Genomic DNA, 21,372 nt, shown 5'->3' with positions numbered 1-21,372 from the left:
TATTAGATATGTTCCAGTAATACACCTGTTAAATAAGGTCAGATAAATGAAGAAGAACACATGGCTTTGTTTTATTAGTTCAGATTACTTTCATAAAAATTACTTGCTTATTTTTCATGACCACTCAAGGCCCACCTGCAGGGCCTTCACACTTTGGCATTCACTGGTTTACAGGAAATAAACAAACAACAGTTTTCTGATGCTATGATGTTGTTCTTTATTTAAAATTCAACCTGAAACCTTTTTGGTCAGCTGCTTTCCCAATTATTGTTAATGACTGCTAATAATTGAAGGGCATTGGTACTTTAACTTCCTTCAGCTTCTCAAAGGGAGAAAAAACTTGGACTGATCATTTTACCTCTTGTATACTGTTGGGTAGTTTAATGTATAACCACACATCATACTGTGAAATAAAGCTGTCAAATAGCTTTGTTGTACTGAACTAAAAACCCTAAAATATCCCCCTTAGAATTGGAGTAAAAGTAGCATGAAAAGGAAATACTCAAATGGCTCAATTTTATACTTGAGTCAAATACTCCGTTACCTCCCATCTCTGGACAGTCCCCGGGTTTGTCCCTGCACCAACAAGTCGCGCACTGCCCTCCTCCTGTGTGGCTCGCGCACTGCGCTCATTGGTTGGCGCCACAATATAAAGTTCCGCAGTGAGTGTGTGACTGACGATCTGCTTCGCACACACACACAGAGACTCACACACACCGAGACACGCGCTGACTGACTGACTGACTGACTGACTGAACCAGAGGAGGAACGCAGTGTGATACCCGGAGGATTTACAAACAACTTTACCGTCATTATCTCCGCTCCGTGTCCGTTTATAATCCAGCTCCATCATGAAGGAGAGGAGACTCACTCAGCCGTTTGTAGCGAGGTGTAAACTAGTGCTGGTCGGGGACGTCCAATGCGGTAAAACAGCGATGTTACAAGTGCTGGCCAAAGACTGCTATCCAGAGGTATGTATGAGATTTATGTACAATCTTAAAGCTTAAATGTCTTTAGTTATTACATTAATGTAGCCTTATTAGAACAAATGTTGATTATTTAAATTACAGGGAAATTTTTTTTGCAATTAATTTTCCTCCTCGAGGCTGAGTAATTATTAATTTCGTACTTTAATACTCCCTGAAGGAGTACTTTTTTGTGTTAGAGACGTACAGCATGGCTGTGGTGCGTAATTTTAATGTATAGTTTAATATATTATACAATTAAAACTCCCATGGTGCCACATATCTTATAGTATTATTGGATTGACGTACATGTGTTGTAAAGGATATTTAACTAAATGCTGTATATTTTTATTTATTTTTTAATTTTAATAAATATAAATAATTATACTACTGGAATGCCTGACCAATATATCAGTCGAATGATATTATGAGCCTGATGTTTCCTATCACAGCTATATTTGTGTATATTGGTATTGGCATACGTGTTGTCTGATACGTGCAAATATGAAAACTTTTGCTTTTAACAAAACATAAAGTTAGTTTAATAGGCAGCATTTTTTGTACAGTGTGTTTGGTTCTCTTTTTTAATGAATATATTATTTAAAGCTGTGTATAAATATTAAAAATATCAGCAAAAAATTTACTGTTTCAGTGCTCTGATATCATTTTGGACGATGAGGTTTATTATTAAACTGTAAAATATCCCACCTCCTTTGCATATCTTTCACAACAGCCAGAGGGATCGATGCGAAAAATATGTTTATGTCTGTACTCTATGTTCTGTGTATTATATTCTCTATAAAGAATATTGACCAATACATCGATACTGGAATTTTTTTCACTCTATGATATCGGATTGGCATCGGGCTCTATTATATATAGCTACATATTTAAAAAAACACAAAGAGAATAACTTGAATTAAGAAAAAGAATCAGATATACATAAGATGCTGCTTATCGCACAAAAATGAAAATAAAATGAAACTACAATATGTTCTTCAAAAAAAAAAAAATAAAATAAAAAATCAGTCAACATACAGTATATACCCATACCAATACAGCTGTGTTAAACCAATATATTGTTTCATTCATTTAAAAATAACAATTCTTCACAAATATGTTAAGATACTTTGTCTTTCCTGTTTGTCCATCACTGGTAACTTGTGATGGATGTCTGTACATATTTGCATGTGAATTTGGGATAAAAAAAAAAAAGAAATTACAATAGCTCTAGGGTTAAAACTAATTATTATTTTCACCACTGATTAATCTGTCAATCATTTTCTCGATTAATCAATCTGTTGTTGTCATAAAAGAGTAAAAGAAATATATATATTTACATTTGACAAGCTGAAATAAAAGAATTTGTGCATTTATTCTTAAAAAATGACTCAAATCAATTCATCAGTTATAAAAATAGTTGGCGATTAATTTAGTAGTTGACAGCTAATCGATTGTAGTTCTAAAATGCTATAAGCCCTTTCCTTTATTGTCCATTTCTAGACGTACGTCCCCACTGTGTTTGAGAACTACACAGCCTGTCTGGAGCTTGAAGACCAGCGTGTTGAGCTCAGCCTGTGGGACACATCAGGTAGGTATTTTTTCTTTAACTTGACCACAGTTTAATAAAACTGACTCTTGCACAAAGAGCGTGGCTGTTATCTCCCCTCCCCTCTGTCTTTGTCACACTGCCAGTTTTAAATCCCCCCCCCAAGCCTGCGTGGTCAGTGTTTGTGCTTGAGCAGTGGGTGAAGCAGTTTCAGTACTGTATTCATGGGCTGATTTGTGGAACTTGTTTACCCTCCCAACAACACAGTCAGACTGGAGCCTGGTAACAACTGCAAATGAAGCTCCTCATCTCACTCATTGTTTTTACAAACAGTGTTGTTGCTGTTTACCCAGACTTCACTATCTGCCAATCCTGTTTTGATGCAGTTAAGCAGCTTTTCACTGGTGTGAAATCTGCAGAGAAATCTTCCTCGGTGAATTGGTGCAGGGCAGGCAATGAACGACAGGCCTGAGCAGCAAGCCTGCCTGGATTACTCACAAGACAACTGGGGCCCAAAATCCACAGTTTTACATAGAAAATCAGGCAAAATTAATGGAAAATCACACATGCAACCCCCACCCCACCCCACCCCAATGTATTATACTGGGGAGATTTGTAGATATCATGTTTTGGCTTCACTTTTTGGGAGATGTCATGTCATCCGACTTTATACATGTCAGTGGTTACTACAGTGTTACTCGAACTTTGAGCAGTTTATATTATTGTCACTTCAACTAGGGCTGCAAATAATATTTATTTTCATCATCTATTGTCTGGGATTTATTGGCAGACTATAGCAGAAATTGAATATAATTCATTATGTATTCATTAGGTATGTTTTCATATGTGTACAATCACTTAAAAATAAGAATTGTAGTATTTTTTGTGTTTTTTACTTTAGAATGAGCCGTTGATGGCTTTCATGGAGGCTGCCATGTTGCACATGTATGTGTGTACAGTAGCTCAGGACAGACAAACCAGATACAGTTACAGTCTTTTGTGTTTTGTGTGAGATTTGCGGCTGCCATAGGTTGTCCAACACACAAGCAAGGGGAGGGTGAGACAAGGTGTTTGCAATCTGCAAGCTCACCAATAGAGGTCACTAAATCCTACAAGGTAGTTCTTTAAATGATTGTTGGTGTTTTTTTTTGTTTTGTTTTGTTTTGTTTTGTTTTTGTTTTTTTTGTCTATGGACTAATGGATTAACCAATCTACTGTAGAGTCTGTGCATGGATGAGACATGTATGGACTGATCTTTATGATGGTTTTCATGTTAAATTTAAGAGTTCGGGTACATTATTTTTTTTATACATGGCAGATCAGGGAGCTAAGTGTTTGAATGGATAAACAATTATTATCATCAGTTTGAATTAGCCTGGAGTAAATCTACTAGATGCAGAGATGATATTTACATAACCACATGGGAGAAGTTAGCTTTCAGAGCTTTTTGTCAGAAAGCCTTTTTCTGGCAGAAATCTTGCTGTTTTTTTACCAAAACCCTGATGTTTACTCGTAAATCTAACCAAGAAGGGCTTGGCAGAAAGACTTGTAAGTTAACTTGCCTCTGCAAAGTTTCTGACCTCTGACCTCTACATGGGAGAAGTTAAACAATAGTCTAGAAATATCAGTCATTTGACATTGTTTTGTCTGGCAGAGCCATTTGTTTAATAAAGAAACTTAAAAGTAAACTTGAAAGGAGAAAAAAATGAAGATGATGAACAAATGAGCAACTCTAATAATCAAGAAAGTTGGTTTTAAATATCTACAAACATGTTTTATAACAAAGGTTTAAACATAAATCATTTGGGTCACCTTTGCATAAAAACATTTGAGCTGCAATTATTAGTCAATTCAACAATTATTTGATCGACAGGTAACTATTTTGATAATTGGATGATCATTTGAGTTACTTTTCACACCAAAATAACAACTTGCTAAATTTGCTGGTTTCAGCTGAGGATTTACTGCTTTTCTCTGTTATTTTAATTAATCTATAGATCCATAATCCATAAGAAATCTGTAAAGTAGTTGCTGTCTTAATACATTATACATTACACACAATCCACAGTGTCACTCCTTGTTTTTGGATCCAATCCAGCCTCAAATATTTGTCACCACTTTAGTTTGCTGTTATGAAAATGTTTTGTGGGCTGTGTTAATGGGTTAATTGCAGTGGCCTGCTGACATGATGACCTTAAACTTATAGAAAAATTATGTAAGTAGGATCAATTAGAGAAGCCATCCACTCCTGTATAGATTGATTTCATAACAGTATTGGCTGAGGCATTGTGCTCAGAGGAAGTTGAACAGTGCCAGTTGGCCTGCAGTGGGGTTGTTTCACAGGGGAGAGGGGGAAGCCTCGTCCATGCAGGGGGTGGAAGTCTCTGAGAGCGTGGGCAATTGTGTGTGTGTGCGTGTGTGTGCGTGTCCTACCTTACTATGTGTGCCGCTGTGTATGTGTGTGTGTGGCGTACAGTCACTGTGAACAGAAGGCACAAGTGAGGGATACTGAGCGAGAAGATATGCATGACCTCCTCACTGCCTTATGGTGTATGCCGCCTAAAAAAAGGTCTTATGTAACTGAAACCAGCACTGAACTAATGTAGGTTTGTGTGTTTGTCTCCCACGGAGTAAAAACTTTCTGGACAGTCACCCTTTCCAGAGGAAACATTGCATAAGAGCTATTTACATTCTGCAGCACACACAAACAGAAAGTTCCTGTCATTCTTTATTTTTCATTTCATTCTTTATGATCTTTATTTATGACAGATTGGACAGCAATTTAGGATTATTTTCTTTAATAGTTTATTAGAGCCCAAAGTGACATCTTTATTTTGCTTCTTTTGTCCACTAACAGTCCAAAACCCAAAGACTCTTCATTTACTATCATAAATGACAAAGAAAAGCAGCAAATCTTTACATTTAAGAATCTGAAACCAGCAAATGTTTGACAGTTTTGCTTAAAGAATGGCTAATCAATCATCAACTAATTTTTTTTCCGATCGATTGATCTTTTAATCAGCTATGCGTTGCAGCTCTATCTCCATCCTTACTATATTTATTGTAACATTTTGGCCTGTAACTAAAGATTATTTTTCTTATCGTTTAATTTGCTAATGCTGCTAATGTTGGTAATGTCAATTAATTGACTAATTGCTTGCAAGAATATTGTGACAAATATGTCCAGTCACAGTTTAAGCCAACATAGCCATTTAAGAAGCGGCAAACAACAAATGTTTTAACATTCAATCAACTGAGCAATTAATTGTGTGATCGTTGCTGTTTCATCTCCATCTCTGTTATCTTTATTTGTAACATTTTGAGCTTCAGTTTTCTACTTTTCTTGATAAATAGACTAGATAAACCTAGGTGGATAAATAAAACTCAGGCCAAAGAAAATTATGTGTATTGATTTTGGAGGTGATCTGTCTCTTTAAGACAATCACCTCAACTATTTGAATGATTGGCTTCTTGTTTCAGCTCTAATAATATTGCCCTCACATATAATTTCACCTCAATTCTATGCGAACCACACAATTTCTGACAATTAAACATATATGAAGGGTATTTTTCCAGTTCATGTTGCATCTTTTATCCAGATATACACCCTCTTATTTTGTCTTCTGGAGGAAGAATCCAACTCTTTCTTTCTGTGAAAGAAGAGAAGGCAGTTTAGATGTCTCAGCCAATGTTTGCTCAACTGAAAGAGTTGTTTGTGTGCATGAGTTTGTGTGTCCAGGCAGGGGGCTGCTAATGTGTGGGAGGTGGTGGGTGCTAGAAGTTGTGTCCTCTTTAGATCTCTCTGCCTCCTCTTTCTCAAGCCTTACATCACCCTGGATAGTTATGTGACGGGCGCTTTGATTCCTACTAAAAAAGTGTTATTGATAGGCGGTCGTTGTGTAAGTTGTCCTACTTTGCAGATTTAAAGATTCAGACAGATGGCGTCAACAGAAGGGCCTTGAATGGCAGAGCTTCTTGGTGATATTATGTAGTAAAAGTTTTTCTTTAAAGCCTCAGGAGACTGCCAAATTCATCAGGGCATGATTGTTAGTTAGTTCCGGTGGAAGCTTATTAGAGGTATCTATTCCTGATATAATTATACCCTCTTATATTTGCAAGGAAATCTTCTGGTGCATGTTTGGCCCCTGAGGACAGAGGTAGGAAATTAAATCTTAGTGCCGCTGTGTGGGGAGTGATTAGGTGGCAGAGGGAAGACAATAGAGAGCGGACATCCTGTCAGTCTGTTTTTAGCTCAGGAGCCTTCCTGAGAGTCTAAATAACACATATAGCTGTGCTGTTTATGGAAATGTGAGGAAAATGTGTTTCCTTCACACCATTATTCACATTCTCATAACTAAGGTGTTGAATTTATGAGACAGCAGTCAGGGCAGACTGTCTGAGTGAGGTGATGAATAGTGTCCGTTATCATTTTGAGGACTGGTTTATTTGTGACACAGTAGAGTAAACGGTGGTTGAAAATTTTGGAGAAGAAAAGGTACAACTGGTTAATGAAGACATTGCTGCAGTGTCATAAATGTGCAGTAATCATGTCATTGCATCAGTGATGTCTGAGAGGTTAGAGCCAGCCAAACGCTGGGTACATATGAACGTGTTTGGTCGAATTCAGACACAAAATGATAATTTACTATTGAGTGGCTGGTGAAATTTTCAGTGGTTGGAAAATTTAAATTTCCACCCTGCCTTCAGCTGACGTCTAAAAGGAACCTGTAGCAACGTTAACGACTTGTTGCATAACTCTTATCTCTCATTACTCTGACTGCTCTAAGTTGCAAAAGATGTAAAATGACATGGTCATTGCATGGGTTTACTTCATATTTTGCGCAAGTCATCCTTGTACAATTCTGTTATGTTCTCTGACATCATTTGCACATTGACTAGACATCGGGGCCATAATCAGCCAATCACATGTAAGCATCAGTTTGACCGGGTTAGGCCTGCCCTGAGCGCTACGTTCTGCAATTATGTGCAACCGTGGCTCTTAGAGTATGGTGTAAAGTTTGAGAGTGATGGGCTGACAAGGGCTCTGCAATTGCAGTTCAAATGTTTGTGACTTATGTCTTTATTACTGAGAATTATTATTATTAATTAAAGGAGCAGTTTGACATTTTGGAAAGATTGATACCAGTCTCATATTTGACTGTTAATTAAAGGGCTATAGCCAGCAGCAGATTATCTCAGTTTAACAAAAAGACTGGAAAAACAGAGAAACAACTAGCCTGGATCTGCCCATTGAGAACAAAATCCACCTACCAACACTAATAACAGCACAGAGCAGATCGAGCGATCGAGACTTTAAAATAAAACACCCTGTGCAGACTCTGGATCATAAAAACAAACAAAAAAGAAACCTACGTAGCCTACTTATCCATGATAGAAGCACAAAAATCAAGGAAAAATTACCCAATCAACAAAATGAAGTCAATGTAATTAGGCGGGCAAAACTCTCTGCGTCTAAAGCACTCCTGGTGGGACACGAAACTGTGTGGAGGTTAGATAAAAACTGCATTGTAGACAAGACGTATCCTGTGGAATCAAGGCAGAAAACTAACTAAGTGACGTGTTACATCTCTGGTCTCGAAACTCGAAGAAATTTTTGAGCCTTGCCAAGAAATAGTCCAAACATATAGCACATAACCCCCCATAACACAGCATGTTGTCTTTTTGGATTTTGTTGGCGTTGGGCAGATTTTGTCAGCTAGCTGTTTCCTCCTCTTAGCAGACTTTGTGCTAAGCTAAGCTAATGTAGTCATATAATATCTGTACTTAAATATTTACTGGACAGACAAGAGATTAATATAAATCCTCTCCTCTAACTCTCGACTAGGAAGCAAATAAACATTTTTTTTTCCCAAAATGTCACACTTTTTGCCTTACAGCTATACTTTTGCCTGCCTAGTAATCTTTTACATAATATTTGTTTTGATAGAGGCATTATTTAACAGACACAGATTAAAATGGCCTGATTTAGCTCACACACAGTGTCTGTATTTTGGCACATCATCTGATACTGAATATTCAAGCCAAACAAAAGCTCATATTATGTATTCCATGATGATTATTTAACTTCACAGGACATCTGGTGGTTGTTTTTGATAAATAAAGTTTGGGATTGACTAATAATGGAAAGAAGTGATTGGTGCAGAGTTGCACTGCCTGTGACTCAGTGAGTGACTTTAGTTTACTGGAAAAATTCCTCTCAGTGGGAAGGCGTCAGGCTTAGTGAAATGATTTGCTCTCTTATCAGTTTGGCAGGGGTGTGTGTGACTGTTTGTGTTTGTACTGTGTGAAAGTGAGGAGGATGATTGTGATAGAACATTATAATAGTGTCAGCTGGACTCAGACCATCTAAAGATCATAGTTTCTATTTCTGCTTGCTGACACGAGGAAAACTTGATAAAAACTTTCCATTTTCAAAGATGTTTCGAGCGAAGAACCCACCTTCCTAAACCATGTTTTAATAGAAATGTATGCTCTTATCCCTCAGATAAATAAGACATTCATAAGTGTGTGTGTGTCCTGACTTTAATCTCCAGGTTCTCCATACTACGACAACGTCAGACCCCTCTGCTACAGCGACTCGGATGCAGTGCTGTTATGTTTCGACATCAGCCGACCAGACACAGTAGACAGTGCACTGAAGAAGGTACTAATATTATTAAATGCTGCAGTGTGAACATGACCAACTGACAGCAACAACTTCATTTTACTCAGTTGCAGCTTTTCCTCTCCTTGATCAATAATTCGTCCAATGTTCATTTCTCACTGTAAGCGCCAATTCTGTCACTCACCTTTAGGTTTATTATAAACAGCTGCACGCAAAATTTTTAATGTGCACAGTAAATGATTTTTGCGCAGAACCAAACGGGTTAAATTAACTGAACTTGAGAAAACAAGTTCCATAAGCTTAAGATACTAAGTTGAACCAACAACTGTTTGGTCACACTGATGAACATTTCAAGCAAATTTGATTTCCTTTTTAGATTTTCTCAGCTTGAAGAGACAGTTCACTGGCACAAAGAGAATATGGGAATCTATTCCCATCGAATTTATTAAATATTAAGTGTAAGGTGGTAGGGGCTGAATTCACTGCTAACTCTCGTCATAGTTTGCAGTGTTTTCATCATATTTTCTTCAAACTATAAAAAAGAAGGGTCTCAGGAGAGTTGTAATACTCACACAATGCATGCGGGGAAGTCTGCTTGTATGCTGCACCTGCACTCTAAAAATAAACGTTGCTTTGACCTATTTTTACTAAATTGTGAGTAAAAGAAAATAATAAGTTGGCAGGGACACAGAAAATTGCTGCAGTTCTATGTTAAGAAAGCAAAACATTTTTGTGTTTAGCATGTAACACTGTCAAAAACACAGTGGAGTACAGATTTTGGAGACTTTTAGTTCAGTTTTTAGTTCATTCACCTATCAAAATATATGCTAAATGCATAATGCATGTGTTTTTAATTGGTCTTGAACTAATTAGGCTATATTAGCTTCATAAATCTTGGTAAAATTAACTAAAAAATCAAAGCTTGTTGACTTAACATAAAACAGTGATGAGTGTTTTTGTTAAGTAAACATAAAGTTTTCATGCACCGAACATTTGTGTGGATTGCAAGATTTACAAGATTTTCTCTCCTTGCAGTGGAAAGCAGAGATCCAGGACTTCTGTCCCAGCACACGGATCTTACTAATAGGCTGCAAGACAGACCTGCGCACAGACGTCTGCACACGCATGGAGCTATCCAATCAGAAACAGACACCCATCTCCCATGAACAGGTTTGTTCTATGACTACTCTTCATTCCTCTGTGTGTTTATTCAGGTTCCTGTCTCCTGTCTAGACTGGGTACTCATAGAAATCCCCCTTTGTTTTAAAGGAATATTTCAGATTTTTTGAAGTGGCTTTGTATGAGGTACTTACCCACAGTCAGTGTATTACAAACAGTAGATGGTGGTCAACATGCCGTGAGTTTGGAGAAGCAGCAGGAGTACTGGTGTAGGAAGCCCAAGCCAAAGTTGAGATCTTCAGATGTCTTTTGTTCAATCAACAACCTAAAAGTCCAACATATTCTGTTTAAAATCATGTGAGATAAACAAAAACAGCATATCCTTGCAATTCAGAAACTGAAAGTAGAAAATGTTTGGCATTTTTGGCTTGAAAATCAGTCATTAAAGCCTCTGGAAACTTTAGTTGAAAGAGTGAAAATGAAAGCGTGATATCAGTTGAGTGTCTAAGCAATGTATGACACGGTCATGGTAGCCACCCAAACAACACTAAGACTATATTTAGAATATTTTCACCACTTAACCTTGCCATCAGGCAGCCTTTTCCAACAGGAAACGACCATTATATAAGCCAAATACTGCTCCATTCAAAGCAACCACACTCCATTGCCAAAGTAATTTTAATCACAGAACACAGAACTCGCACATCTACCACTGCTGCCTTGATTTGCCTCTTTTTTTGTGTTTAAACTGTTAATTCACCAAAGTCACATAATATCACAAACAAACTAATAGATTGTGGCAGCGGCAGACCAGCAACTCCTTTGTTTTGCAAGGTTAAATGACTGTTGTTGCCAAATGAGTCTGGTGGCTTTGGTCTGACGTCCAGGCAAAGCAATGAAAATATTCTAAATATAGCATACAAATAAACTGATATCGATTGTTTGCAGTGGACCCTTTTTAATCGGCTAAACTACATTTTGCTGCTGACCCTGTCCACAGCAGTACATTGTTTTGCTTCCTACACTGCTACTCCTTCTGAATCTCCAAACTGGGGGTGTATTTAATGCCATCTACTGTTAGATACACTGACTTTTTATATGTACTTCATAAAATCCCACTTCTACTCTTTTTATGTACTTTAGCTCATCAGTCAGTTTCACATGTTTTTCCTTCGTATCATCATAGGGTTCATCCATGGCCAAGCAGCTCGGAGCAGAGGCTTACCTGGAGTGCTCGGCCTTCACATCAGAGAAGAGCATCCACAGCGTTTTCCGTACTGCGGCGTTGGCCTGCATGAACAAACTCCAGCCTGCCAACAAACCCAGCCCCGTCCGCCGCCTCTCCAAGAGACTCCTACACCTGCCCAGCAAGACAGAGCTGCTCTCCTCCACCTTCAGCAAGGACAAGTCCAAGAGCTGCTCCATCATGTGAATACTGCTGAGATCGTGCTGGAAGGAAAAGACTGCAGACGCTTCAGCGGGGGTCCAGGGTGTGCAGGGGAAAGAGATGAATGATGTGGAGCCTCTCTTTCCTTTGCGGCATCCTCCCCAAAACTCCTCGTCAACCACTTCAACTGCTACACCCTCTTTGTTCACCTCTGACACTGAACTTTTGATCATGTCACCAGCATACAGTGCAGAGAGTAAAAATTGTTAAAAATATGTCTGATCATTTAAATACACCTGTACAAAGAGAGCATAATGGGCACTTTAAGGTGTAGATGCCTCACATAAAGGTCGCTGTGAGTGATTCAGCTTAAATAAGGTCCTCTTTTCTACAATGGGAGTGGTCGTAAACACTGCATTACCCTGATGAGACCCGTTTGAAATTCCGATAGCAGCGCCCTCTCCCATCCATCTCTCTATCTGAATGTCTCTTTAAGGTCACGAGTGACGAGATGAAATGTAAAATCTGACAGTGACAGGTAGTGGTATCTACAGGAACACGGCTCAGGGGGAATTTAAAACAGCGGTCCTTGAAGAAACGATCCCCCTGCCGACCCCTCGCAGTATTTCATTGGGAAATTAAAGCTGACAGTGGAGAAAAAAAGGGGAGAGAAGGGAGGGAATTGGCAAGCAAGAGTGTTCATTTGCAAAGGCAGTGGGAGGACGAATGGAGAGCACATTTGAAGGAGCGCAATGTGACTCAGCAATCACATGAGCCCTGAAACGGTCTAGGGTGGATGTGTTGTGACAAAAACAAACACAAAAGCCCTGGTCATGTAAAGACTGACTGAGCACGATTGTGTCAGATCCCCTTTCATCGCCCATCACCACAGCAGTCTTAATTGTTCAATGTTATTAACCATAAGGCTTTATTTTAGCGATGTTACAGTAATGATGCATCATCTCAGTGTTCTCTACTACTTTAAGAGCTGCTTAATGGATACCAGTTTTGATTCCAGCAAGAAAAATCCTTTTTCTTGGTCTTTAAATGATAGAACAAAGATTTCTTTGTACACAAGCCAAGCTAGATGGATTCATTTCAATGTGCCAAAAGGAGTCTTAGAAATCTTTGTTTTTGAATTTTCTGTCTCATGGATATTTAAATAGTCTTCAACTTTAAACTTCAACCGGCTCCCGGTGCTGGATACAGTTGATTTTTTTTCAGTGTTTAATGGCTAGTTTGAATTATTTGAAGTGAGGTACTTATCGATAAGTCAATGTATGTACTACAGTAACCCCCAGTTTGGAGAAGCAGCACAAGTAACAGCATGGAAGCTAAGCAATGTGTTGCTGTGGACAAGATCAGCAGCAAAACCACCAGAACTTACACCCAACTAAAAATAATCAATATTAGTTTAAGGGTATGCTACATTTTGATTATTTTCACCTCTTTACCTTGCCATCAGACAGCCTTTTCTGACAAGAAACCGCCATTATATAGCCTAAATTATGGTTTTTCAAAAGCAACAAAACTCCATAGGCAAAATTAGTCATTTTATCCTTGCATAACATGGTAGTTGCCGGTCTATTGCTTCCTAGATCGGTTAGTTTGTTTGTGTTATTGGATGATTTTGACATCAGAGAATAACACAAATTGACTAACCCATCAAGACAGCGATAGACCAGCAACCTCCATGTTCTGGGAGTAAACCCGACTGACTTTGCCAATGGAGTCTGGTGGCTTTGGAGAGAGCAATATTTGTCTTACATTACAATGAAAAGGCTGTCCGACAGCAAGGTAAAGCCATGAAAATATTATAAATATAGCATACAGTTGATATTGATGTTTTTGCATGGCTAAAATAATGATTGATTGTTTGATATTGACTGATACTTTTCAAATCAAATAAATTTTACTGCTGACCCTATTTGCAGCTGCAGATTGTTTAGCTTCCTACACTGATACTCCTGCTGCTTCCCCAAACTGGGGTTGTGGTGACCTCCATCTACTGTAGGTAATACACTAAATATGGATAAGTACCTCATAAAACCTCACTTCAAATACTCCAAACTGTCCCTTTAACAGTTAGTTGCCCCTGCTGACATTTCCAGCCTGGATAGCTGCACTAACACTAAATGTCCCTGAGACGATGACAGGTGGGAAGGTTGAGTTGAATCATACAAACAGGCTGGTCCTGTCTGGAGAAAGATATTTTTTTCTTTCCTTCCTCTTTTTATGCTTTAAAAATACTTTGATTTTATTTTTCAACTTCCCTGAAAACTATTCTTGAGATTTTCCTTTTATAAACCTGCTTTTTTTTTTCCTGGATGTTTCTACTCGCTCGTGGCCGTCTTTTGTAGCTGTTGATGTTGTTCTTGTATTCACTTGAGTCTTCTGGCATTAGCGGCTGTTGACAGCTCGGCTAATGGAGGACTTGATGATTAGTAGGTCTGCACCGAGAAGCCCGGAGATCTCTGGATGTACAGCACACTGGAATTTTACGTGTTGCCTAGCAACAGTGTGAGCAGGGGCAGGCCTGAGCGGGGTTCCTGCCTCACGGAGAGAGGGGAGGGATGGCTCTCCGAGAGGGCGCCTCACCTTTTATTTGTAGCATTAGACAGAAGCCACTGCGGAGGTGACGGCTGGACATTTCAGGGAGCAGCGGACTGCTCATGATCGCTACGTGGTTTTAAAGACCCCACGCTGGCAGCAGCCACGAGTGGGTTGTTGGAAACAGCATGCCATCTAAAATTTGTCTCTGTAGCTCTGCTTCAGTCACTATTTCTTCACTTCTCGGTCCTGTCTGGTGCATTGTGCTCCCCTAAACAAGCTCCATTTGGTTCAATACAAAGCCGTCATTTAAAAAGTCTCTCTCTTGCTCGTTTTTGACAGACAGACTTTGTTTTGTTGTACATATCCTCCTTCACAAAACTGTTTATTAGAAACCCCCAGAAAGAATGTTACTGAAGCAAAACAAAATGTTTGTGTCAAGCTGCCTGTTACGGCTTAAATTATTGACTGAATTCTGTATTTGTTATTGTCGTACTTTCTTTAAAACTTTATTTAAATAAATATTTCTGAAGTTCATTTCAAGTCAGTGTTCATTTCTGTGTTAAACCTGTTAAAATTAGGCCTCGGACATTTGATGGATGTATCCCTGGTACTTGTAGGCAGGTATTGGTATATGAGTCACAGTTAGAGGGAATTATCATTTTTACGTCACAATTTTCATTTTCCCTGGACAAAAAATGCAACTGAATACTAAAAATACTATTAAAATCGTGATGATGTCACATTTGTTGGGGTGTGTACCAAACAAACGGGATTTGTAGGACAGGACATCTCTGCAACACTGTAGTTCTTTCAGCTTCAACGATTTAAATATTGCTCTTGGCTATATTGTGATTTCAATAATATTTTCACTTAATTGTGCAGCCCTAGTCACTTGTTATGAAGAAATACATATTATGGGGATAAATTACAACAACTATAAGATAAACTGTATAAAACCGCATATGTTAGCACGTTGCACACTTTCATGTGATATATCAAAAATCTGAGAGGACAGATGGATCAATATTCTTAATGTCAGTTTTTTTCATTTCTGAATTGCTCCTTTCACTTCCAACGAACAGCACTTTGCAGCTGTATCAAATTATAACAAAAGATTATTTGGGTAATTTTATCAAATCCAAGGTTCCCTGAGAGAAAGACAGACTGATAGCCTGGCAGCACATTGTCTGTTTTGTCTGAAGAAAGAACGATAGCAGTCTTATTTCTCAGGTCGAGGACACAGTACTTCACATCGCACTCTTATTAATGTGTCCATGATACAGATTATACATTATTCTGTCCTAATGAAAGTCCAACTGATTTAACCTACAGGATAATTCCTGGTGCCTTTTAACTGTGGCTTTGCAAAATAAAATGTCCCCAATTTTAGCTCCGCTGGGTTTGTGTTCAAACAGATTTTAGGACATCAAACTGAACTTTTTTGTTCGTCCCTGAGGACCGTGTGGCCTACAATTAGATGATGACGGCAGCGACACAGTATGGTGTCAGAACGAGCCTGTGGATGTTACACCACTGAAGCATGAACACAGCCTTAAGGAATCAACCCTTCCCCCCAACATGCACACACACACACACAGACACACACACACACACGTCCGATGCTACACGTAAACATCATGTTAGATACGTGATTAGTTTTGAAAACTTGCCACTTTCTGTTGTTCTGTTTAAAACGGGAGATTTGTTGTTGGATACCATGTTGTCCTACTGGAGCAGCCCAGAACTGGCTTGCACCAAATAAATCCTTCACTACGTTTTTGTCTAAGGTCCTTCCTAAGGTCTGCTAGTGATACAGTAACTAATGTGTAAGAAATGTCTTTAGAAATGTGTTTGGTAATAACTAAGTAACATAGAGTCACTGTAGCCTAACAAGTTATAACCTCCATGAATTTTTAGGAGGGCAAATTATACAGACTAACCATGCAACCATGTCACATAGGCTTAACTGCCAATCTGTAGGTACTATATACATAAACTGACAGTGGTATAATATAACTAAGCAATATAATTAAATACAAATTTGACATACTTGTACTTTACTTGAGTCTTTTCTTGTCTGTCTGCTTGTACTGGACTATATTTCGGATGTGCATATACTTTTTATTCCACTGCAACTATTTGACAACTTTAGTACTGCTTGCACATAAAATGTACAAAAAGCCTATCATAAGCATATAGGCCAAATTGGAACATCAGTGGGAGTTCCCAAGGCACAAAATAATTTGTCAATTAATGTCTACAAATAACTCTTACTGAATAATGTTCATAGATATTTTCCTCCAACCCCTTCAAAAAAACTGGAAGAAAACTAACCATGACTTTATCCGTGCTTGTCATGTTGTATTCATTAATCACAGTGATGCATTCATTGCTCAATAAACACAGCAATTAATTATTTGTCCTGGATGGCAAAGTAAATGAATACTTGTCAGTGCAGACTGGCCCTGGCAATGTTCACAATAAACTTAACGTCTGTTTAGCTCCAATAGACATCTTGTTGTTAGCTTAGCTCAGTGGCCCACCAGGCCAGACTGCAGCATGAGGCTTAACTGAGCTGGTGTAATCCTTCTGTAAACCTTTTGCTTTAAAAAGACGTAACCAGTACCATATTGGTTCAGATCATACGGGATATGGTCCAGTATCTCAGAGATATTAGTTTTAGTTTAATTTAGTTTTATTTATCATATCACACGGGCAGACTCATGCACAACAAATTCATAAGTTTCTAGTTGTGTGTAGTGTGGGAAGCTAAGCAGTATACTGCTGTCGACACAGTCAGCAGCAAAATGTATTTTTGCCACCCAAATATCGATATCAGTTTAAGTGTACGCTATGTTTAGAATATTTTCACAGCTTTACTTTGCTGCCTGACAGCATTTTCTGCAGAAACCAGAATCATATATAGGTTGAACATTGCTCTCTCTCATTTAGCCAGACTCCTTTGGCATCGACGGTAATTTTAACTCGCAGAACACGGGAGTTGCCTGCCTGCAACCGCCTCGATTGGTTAGTTAGTGTTTTTTATTTTATGACTTTGGTGAATCCAAACTAGCCTTTTAAAACACCAAAGTCACACAATAACACAAACAAACTAACCAGTTGAAGCAGTGGTAGACTAACAACTCCTGTGTTCTGTGAGGTAAAAGGAGACTGGTGGCTTTGAAAAGTGAAATATTTTCCTTATAAGGCAATCTGTTGGCAAGGTAAAGCAGTGAAAATATTATAAATATAATGTACACATACTCCTGATATCATTTTTTAACATGGCCAGAATACATTTTGCCGCTGAACCTGTCATCAGCAGTACATTTCCTCACTTCGTACGCCGGTTCTCTTGCTGCTTTTCCATACTGGAGGCACGCTGACTGCTGTATACTGACTATAGATAATTACCTCATACAACTTCATTTAAAAAAAATCTGAACTATTCCTTTAATGCATGATGGTTAAATCAAGTTATAGACTTCATGTTATGCTCTAAGCCCACTTGTGATTAAGGCCATGACAGATTTAGCTGAGTAATTTGAGAGTCTGAACAAAGTAGACCAGCACGAATATTAAAACTCAAGCATTTCTTTTCTCTGCCACTACTGTTTTTGGTATTTCCTTTTTTCTTGCTTTTTCTTATGTAACCAGCCATCCTGCCTGACCTCCATTACTATATTTGCTTTGTCTTTCACTTGACTGATATGGGCTGTTATCAGGATCTCAGCGGCTACGTCCTGCTGTCACACTTTGCCCACTGATGATACGGTGTGGATGAAGGAGCTGAATGTTTGTCATTCCTCAACTATCACACACAGGATACAGCACAGACTCATGACCTCCTTATCCATTACCTTTGTACAGTATAGGTGACAAGGAAATTGTGAGAATATACTCTGCCTCACCAGTCTCAGGTAAATTTAATCTGTCTTGTCTGCTCCAACATTGATTTTCTACAGCTGGAAATGGAAATGGACGGTTTGATCGTCTTAGGGATAAAGAGGAGCTGCCAGCCTGTCTGTCCATCCACGATGCTCCTTTTTCTTATCTTTTCCTACTCTGTCTCCCCGTCTCTCTCACACAGATACGTGCATACATGCACACATTTATCAAAAAATTGGCCCATGTACATTATATGTCTCTGTAAATCAGATAAACTTCTGACAAAGGCGTACTGAGCCTGTCATCCATGGCAGGTTGCTCCGAGGCATGATTATACTGCACGGCCATGTGGATGTGAAACTCATGCACTGCTGTGGTCCTTTACGACAGAGACTGCGCCTTTTTCAGTGAAGCTGTTTAACAATTTGTGCCGGTTTTGCTGCAGCCTGTGTTTAAAGGGATAGTTCAACATTTTCACAGTACAGTGGAAACAGCTTGTAGTGGTCACATCTGTCTGGATCTAATTTATCATTATAAGCGGATGATGATTACATTTCTTTTTCTTTATATTCCTCCTTGTCTCCTGCTCCAGTAGATGTTGTAAAACTTCATGTAATGTTACAGCTTGACCTGATGTGAAAAGCTCCTGCTCTGAACAATGAAGCACACCTATGAACCCCCTCAAAAATATTTGCATGCCAACTGTGTGATTTACGTAGCCCTTTAACTGACTATGTAACTGACTGTGCAAAACACAGGGAAGCAGATAAATTACCACGAGGCAAAGCTAAGCTCAGCCAACACTGCCATGACTAACCAGTTAAAGGAATAGTTTAGGACATTGGTTCCTAAACTAGGTCATCAAAATTAGATATGTACATGTTTCCAACAATCATAATTTATACAAAAGTTTTTATTTTTTTACAAAACTCTTTAAAAAGATATATTTCTTTGTCCTGAATTGAAAACAGTAGACCACACCTCTGTGACCTCTCAAGCTCTGGGATAATGAGTCAGTATGAGTGTGTACTGTATTTACCCACTCTGCTGGTTGTTAAAAGATAAAATGTTAAGCTTATACTAGAAAATTGGCATTTGAAAAGGCAAAGCCTCCAAGAATTTAAAGGTATAATCCTCCACATTTTCCTTAAAAAACACTGTATATGCTCATATTCCATAATCCCTTTCAAACATCAGTTAGGACACATTAGAAGTGTGGTGGTGTCTGTATCTGCAGAGACCCTGCCTACTGCCTGCATTATTTTTCCTCATTATTTTGCTGTGCTTGGAATATTTCCCCAACCCAAAACACTGGTGTTTGACATCCTGATTCACTTATGAACAGCTCGGCCAAATCCTATGGACTCTAACTTTAAACAATTTAATTGATGTTAATTGACAGTAAAGGAATGAATCACTTATTCTTTTGGTGTGTGTGCATGTGTGTGTGGGCTCAGGGGGCTCAGCCTTTCATAGATACAAGTGGGGGAGGGGGGCTCCAAGGCACAAAAGGTCAGGTACCACTGGTTCAGGAACAATTTGGGAGATGGAGCCTGTCAAGAGTGATGTTAGAAGGTCGATACCACTCTCATGTCTGTATGGTGGATATGAAACTACGGGCAGCCAGTAGCTGTTAGTTTAGCTCAGGGAGAAACCACTAGCGTGGCTCTGTATAAAAGTAAAAAATCTGCCTGTGAGAACCTCTGAATCTCACTAATCAACAAGCTGTTAATTCTGTACAAACAGTGTAAAAGTGTAAAATCAACAGTTGTGGTTTTATGTGTCAGATTTCTTGGCTAAGCACATACTAACCTGACAGATATCAGACCTTCTCATTTGCATTTTTCAAAATGTTGAACTATTCCTTTAAATGAAGTCCACTGCACTGTCCCACACTAAGGCGGGTACTAATAATTCTCCATGTCTGTCAGTGTGCGAGGGTCCCTATAACATAAATCGTCATCAGAGGGTGTAAATGTCAGCTCTGTGCAGACATCAGCGGACCCCGAGTCTGTTGAAATCATGCAGACTTGTTCATGTACATGTGCACGTGGCTAGTACAGACGCTGATCGATGGCATGTGTGGAACACATCCTTAAAATGGACACCAGAGAGTAGCATAAACACAACTAATAGGCGTCCATGGTGTCAGTATCTTTTCCTGTTTGTTTGAAAGTATAATCCAGACCTTGGAGGCTGCTTGCTCTCTTTCCAATGATGAGAGATGTTTTATGTTACTATAATTTTTAAAAGTTGATGTGAAAAGATTGTGTCAAAATTTTTAAATACAGCAGAATTTTCTTTTTTTTTTTTTATTTGAGTAAGAAAATAAAACCTTGAATCAGAGAAATGGGATGCTGCACTATTGATTTATTGATAAAATTACCTTTCTGTCCAGGACTATATTTGAAAATCAGTCCATACTTGAAAATAGATTTGTACAAGCCATCAGTGACACATGTAGGGCTAAACTAATGAACAGGTCAGCAGCAAGTGATCTGTACAGTCTAAGACATTTGTCCCCTCCTCCCTGGATGGATGGACGGTCGCCTGCAGCAGAGACGGTGAGACTGTTGAAGATCAGGAACCAGAGGGAGGATGATTTAGGGAAGAGTGCTGCCATCTGAAACCCTCTCGGGGAGTCAGAGAAAATGGTTGCGGTGCAGCGTGGCTCATTACCACATAAGCACGTCATCTATCAGACATGGCAGTGCAGACACACATAAAAACACACACATGATAAGGTTTCACACACACATTCGCACAATCAACCTATCAGACCTCTCCAGCACAGCAGCAGCAGAGAAGGAAGCTGAGGGGCTGATGAGAGGATGGGGGGTTTGCAAAGCTACGCTGCCTGGTTACTGATGAGCTATCTGCAGACTGACATATAGGTTACATTCCCTTATATGCCTGCGTGCACACACACACACACATGCACACACACATGCACACACACACTGTAACAGTGCCACAGCTGCTCTGACAGTGTCATAACTCCTGTCTCTGGATTGAAATTGGGGTTGTATGTCAAAGGCTCAGCTGGCTGAGGAGTGACATTCTCCGGTGTCCCATATGGGATCTGCCTCTCTGTGGTTTCAGTCCAGCAGACATGGCCATTATGATGTCTTTTCATATATTGTTTTATATTTTTTCCAATTACTGTATGTCTGTATAATCCAGATACTTTAAAGCAGTTGTTCTGGGAAATAGAGTTGAAGCCACTCCAATGTTTGTCTGGTTAATATAAAGCTACAGCCAGCGGGCGGTTAGTTTAACTCTGCGT

The 21,372-nt window shown here is 38.9% G+C and overlaps 1 protein-coding gene across 1 annotated transcript; it reads left to right on the top strand.

Annotated features, from left to right (window-relative positions):
* Nucleotides 1-696: 696 nt before the first annotated feature.
* Nucleotides 697-11,920, top strand: LOC146324977 (rho-related GTP-binding protein Rho6-like). Its single transcript, XM_084720660.1, has 5 exons — nucleotides 697-971; nucleotides 2,469-2,556; nucleotides 9,069-9,178; nucleotides 10,175-10,309; nucleotides 11,445-11,920. The coding sequence occupies exons 1-5, from the start codon at nucleotides 852-854 to the stop codon at nucleotides 11,688-11,690; spliced, it is 699 nt and encodes a 232-aa protein (XP_084576786.1). The 5' UTR covers nucleotides 697-851; the 3' UTR covers nucleotides 11,691-11,920.
* The last annotated feature ends 9,452 nt before the right edge of the window (nucleotides 11,921-21,372 follow it).

This window comes from Lutjanus erythropterus, chromosome 6 (genome assembly GCF_056507025.1).
Source record: "Lutjanus erythropterus isolate fLutEry1 chromosome 6, fLutEry1.hap2, whole genome shotgun sequence".
Classification (NCBI taxonomy): domain Eukaryota; kingdom Metazoa; phylum Chordata; class Actinopteri; order Lutjaniformes; family Lutjanidae; genus Lutjanus; species Lutjanus erythropterus.
Note: the sequence above shows the minus strand (reverse complement) of the source record. Positions and strands in the feature narration are given on the sequence as shown.